At 33.3% G+C, this 5,383-nt stretch overlaps 1 protein-coding gene across 1 annotated transcript in view; it reads left to right on the top strand.

The window, feature by feature from the left end:
* The first annotated feature begins 1,273 nt into the window (after nt 1-1,273).
* The window catches only part of LOC113238312 (cilia- and flagella-associated protein 61), a 50,354-nt gene continuing 46,244 nt past the window's right edge, over nt 1,274-5,383 (top strand). The window contains exons 1-3 of the mRNA XM_026475150.1: nt 1,274-1,419; nt 3,114-3,248; nt 4,908-5,065. Coding sequence (XP_026330935.1) covers nt 1,274-1,419; nt 3,114-3,248; nt 4,908-5,065 — 439 coding nt within the window. The remainder of the gene's footprint in view (nt 1,420-3,113; nt 3,249-4,907; nt 5,066-5,383) is intronic.

Consider the following 5,383-nt stretch of genomic DNA (forward strand, 5'->3'; position numbering starts at 1 on the left):
TAATTAAGTTGATAATTATGTACGTGCGTTTAATGATTATGAGTAGTTTGTTTTTGTGATTGAATTTATATTGTAGTATTATGACACGATTTGACGTTAGTTTTGTAAGCTTTTCGGGTTTCCCAATATTACGTGCCTATTTTTAGTTTTTGATTGATAGAATGTTATTATTTTAGAGATATTTTAAATGTAGTATAAAATATTATGGTACAAATATAAAGTCGTTTTATACAAATAGATACCTAATGCCCAACGTCCTTCATAATGTAATATAGAGTCGTTTCACGTTGATCGTGAGTCTCATTCAGCTTTAGCAATAGCACTTTATATCATTCGCTGTAATTGGCCAATAGTATCCTAGTATCCGGCAGCTTGGGACTGTAATTCCTTTATAAATCAACATTTAATTGCATATTGTTAATAACAAATTGCGCGATAGGTACTTAAGCCGGATCAGTATTAAAGCGTTTGCGATTAATATTTCAACCTCAAAAAAAAGGGTGTTATAAACTCTCTCGACATACGATCACGCATTACGAATACGCGTTGTTTTAATTTTTAATTTGTATACTTTAGTTTTAATTTTAAATGTGAATGGTTGTAATATATTTTCTTGGCATACATTTTTAATGGATTTTATTTTATCCTATATAAGACAGTTTTAGAAGTAATTTTGATTTATGTTTATCACAACAATGGTAGATAAGTACGACGTGTCTATAAATATAAATGTCTACAAATAGATATTAGGAGTGACAAAACCACCAAACATTAATTACTTTTTCATTTCATAATGGAATTCGTAGATAACTATACATTATAATGATAACTCATAAAAATGTTCATTAATTGAAAGGTAAATGATTATCTAATACATTTTTTTACATGGTGCCCCTAGTATTATTTTAAAATCCAACTTCAGCTTCCTGAGTAGTTTTAACCTACGATGCAGTAAAACTATTTTCGGAATTCGAAAAGAGTAATTAATATTTGGTGGCTTTAACGACTCTATGTTATTCCTTGTATCTATATGTAGACATTTATCTATTCATTTGGAACACCTATTCCGATCATTGGTGACCAGACACTGATGTGGAAAATAAATTGTCAAAATTATCTTACTATGTATTGAATGCAGTTAAATAAGAAAGTAACAGATGCGTGTTCCACCTATAATGTCATGGTCTACTAGATAATCTCACAATCATATCTATAAAGCTTTGTAACCATCATATCTTATTTAATTGTAAATCTTATATTTAGTTAGGTTACAATGTCGATTTATTTCGATTTCACAGTGGGCCCCAAAGGGCGTCGGTTTCGCAAGGCTGTCGATCAGGATAAAATTGAGATAGAAGCGTTTTGGAAACGTGAAGAAACTAAAACTTTGTTTAATGTTCAAAGTATTGGTTTGGTGATGTAAGTCATTTTCGATTTCGTTTGAAAAATAGTGGTATATCTTAAACAGTTCTACAATTGTTATGATGTGAAATGATGTATATGAGTTTGATACATGTCCCTGTATCTTGCTTGCTGAGGGAACTTAGGTTCTCGAATGAAGAAACAGTTGAAAGTATAAACCTTATATTTTTAACATGTAAAACATTGTACAAATATCAAGTTTAAGAAAATATTGACTATTAGGGCCTAAAGGGGACCGCTTATATATGGCTTGCTGATACAGAAGCGCAGGTGCACCGTCAAAGTCGCAGACTAGATATTGTGTGATAATTAGTGTTGGCGCGACTGCAGCGCCAAAGACGTGCCGCTGCAGCGCTTCTACAAGCGTCTAATTTGAAGGCGCTCTTCGGCTGCTAACAGATTGACTGCATGTTTGTTGTTATTGCGTGAAGTCGTAATCAACTTTATGCAGCTGAGACCACGACTGCACGAAGTTGATAACGACTCTCTTCACGCATTTACTGCATGCAGTCACAAGACACAAACAAGTTGATTACGACTTCGCGCATTAACTGCAAACGTGCAGTCAATCTGTTAGCAGCCTTTACAAGCCGCGGGACGAAAGCGAATTTTGTAACCATGACATATGGAACTGTCAATTGTGGAACTTACAAACAGATGTGAACCAAGAAATAAGCTGCGTGTCTTCCGGAGAATTCTCGCGCAGTCTCAGGAATTCCCGCAACTACCATATCGTATCTAGTTTGTACGTTACATAATTTGATATAGTTCATTATGCTATGTACAATTTCCTTACAAAAATTAGTTTCCATTCCGGTCCGCTGCAATGTAATTTGCACTAAAATTAAGTACGCCTTTAAGAGTCTATACTAACTCAAACGGCTTTGGTTGATTCCGAATAACAGTGAAAGTGTTGAATTAATTACTTTGGAAAAAATATATAGTAAAATTGAGGATATACATACACTGATTACTATACGGTGTGAAAACACGACTCCTTCCTAAAAATTTTCACGATAGAAAAAAAAGCAAACTTACTTCGAAATTTTACAAGAAAAACGATATACACTTTACAAATGGCTTTAATTTCGTTTGTAAAAAAATCAATTCTGAAAAAAATTAAGTAAGTAAGTGGTAAGACACTCTTAACACAATGTATTAAGAGTGCCTTTGGATTTCAAGCTTTTCTGTTGCAGCGACGACGACTAGGTTGTATGGATGCTCAATACAATTATTTTTAGAATTTAAATTGATTTCAATAAACATTATTTATTGTCATGGAAATTTTCATACCAGCCTGTATTGAATTTTTCATTTATAAAATTCTAAGGTCCCATAATAGGTGCTGTTTCATTGTGTGGATCCAGTACGACTCAATTGTTAGCAAACATTATAGGTATTAAAACAACGAAAGATACTCATAGTCCGTTGTCTGGCAATAATTATGCTATTTATATATAGGTAGCGAGCGCACGAAAGTGAACCCTACGTCAGTTAGAATGAAGATGGAATTTTCTCTTTCCCCTACTTAAGATACTCCAGGTTTTGTAACGATAATCCTGTATTTTTAGGGTACCTATCCTATTGTACATCACCCTGAACTGGTCCCATCTTGGTACTCGAGAACTATGTGTGACTAAAGTGCGCAGTCTATTACTTACCACTTACTTACACTTACTTTTTATTTATAGTGAACGATCAGCTCTGTCTATAGTTATGATAAATGAACAGATGAAAGTATTGGGATTGCTTGCATTGACCGACCATCCCAACATACCAGCTTTAGATCCTGCACACTGGGAGCTGTGGATCAGGAATATGTTTCAGTGAGTTTTTTAAGTGTCTCAAATGCGATAGTAAATAATTGATTTTAGTATAAAATAAAATCGGCTTAATTTGTCAACACGTAAGTACAAAAATTAACGCGATGAAATAAAGAAATAGTATTGATTTTATGTCATGTCTTGCCAATGTATTTATTAATTTATTTTTGAGTGTAATTTGTTCTTTAGTATGTAAGTAGGTACTTCCTGGCTTGAGTACAGTAGCACCACAAAACCACCCGTGCCTAGACTTTATTCGTGTGTGACAAAATCCAACTTTATATAGTTACTATGAAGTTATGCCGTACATATTAGTGATGTGAATCTATGAGGTGATGGCGCTGCGGAAATGACTCGTATAGATAGATCTTTAATCTTCACGCTTAGCGAGTCTAGACGTAATATTAATCACAGGCTATTGTAATGATTGTACGTAATGGACCTGTGTATCTGATTGTTTATATAGTGTAAAAATACGACCAGCTTAAATCGGCGGACAGACTGTAGAGAACATTAAATTTATCAATGTATATTTTGTGCTATTTCCATTGAAATGAGGTATAAATTTGAATGCTCTGCAGAGCATTTCTCTCTGCATCTCAGAGCATAGAAATGTATGCCTTATTTAAATTGTATTGGCTTAAAATATAGTAATACATTCATAAATTGAATGTCCTTTGTCTTGCGGATCACCGCCGGTTTGCACACTTACCTATTAACGCGCAATCAGCTTGAGCCGATCAGAAAAGCATTACATGTCTGTTTGTAACCTCTTCTTCAATTGAGACTCATCTGGATTCTATTGTCAAAATGTATATTCAGTTTCGTATGACTATGTTTGAGCTTAGAAAATTGTACTATTGTCTAAACAATAGGAATATATATATATATAAAGATAAAGATAAATTTATTTCTGTATAAAATATTAACCTAAATACATACATAAATCCTATTAAATAACCTATTATTTACATATATGCGCCAAATTGTCGCAAACAATGAAATTATTTTATGTTTACATTACTTTAATTAAGGTTAGTAGTTCAAATTAATCTAGGTGATACCTAAACTAAGTAAAATTGTTTACTTGTGTCTTATATATATACATATACAATAGGATTTGTGCAGTCTCGGATTTGGAACGAATACGAATCGGATGCAGTGCGTTTGTGGGTGCTTTTTTGCCCTTATTACATGGACTTTATTTTTCTGATTGGCTTCTTGCAATTCCGTACCGATAGTGTGAAGGCTCCCGAAAACAACGTTCAGAGTTCATATCCAACGAATTTTTGCATACCACATACGTTACATTTTATAATATGCACCAGGCGATATGCACCGTGTATTTAGGAGGTTATTAGCTCCCATTTCGACAGACTACGAATTTAATTAATAATAATAATGTGCCAGACAACCACACCAATAACCACATAACAAAAGTAACCCAGTAGTGATCCCATGCAAACTTTTAAAGGGTAGCAATTCGGTTTATTGGATTACACCCTCTTTCTGTTAACCCATTTTAATGAAAACCCCTAAATAGATGTAATTACACTAATTTTTGAGGTCGTTTTATTTTTATAAAAAGTTTCATAAATATTTCGGATCTAAATCTTTTACGTTAAAAGACTATCATAGATTAATGTTGATTCCGTGTTCCAGGAAATTCTACCTGTCCAGAGATACATTGTTTATCGATTTCGTCTGTTGCCATGACTCCGTTACTGAATTCTTTTTGGATGAAGCATTACTTTCAGTGTTTCTTAACGACTTCTATTTGAAACATATTGTTCTAGTCGTGTCGCCCGCGTGTTCTGAAGGCAAGTATTTATTTTGTATCTTAGCGACAGCAACAAATATGATAATATATCGCACTGTTAATACAATAGTTGTTGTAGTTAACTTGACTGACTTTCTTAGAATCGATGAAAAACGAATTACTCACTTCCCGCAAAAAAAAATCATTAAAATTTATAATATGTTATCGTTTATTATAGACGCTTAAGCAATTTCTCAAATATATGTAAAAATAATTTCATGTTTTTGAATAAGGATTATTTTGGCCAGAACTAGCTCACGTAAAGTGTGTGATGTGTGTGTGTGTGTGTGTGTGTGTGTGTGTGTGTGTGTGTGTGTGT

The sequence above is a fragment of the Hyposmocoma kahamanoa genome, unplaced genomic scaffold, assembly GCF_003589595.1.
Source record: "Hyposmocoma kahamanoa isolate Upper Pololo Valley unplaced genomic scaffold, ASM358959v1 95, whole genome shotgun sequence".
NCBI lineage: Eukaryota > Metazoa > Arthropoda > Insecta > Lepidoptera > Cosmopterigidae > Hyposmocoma > Hyposmocoma kahamanoa.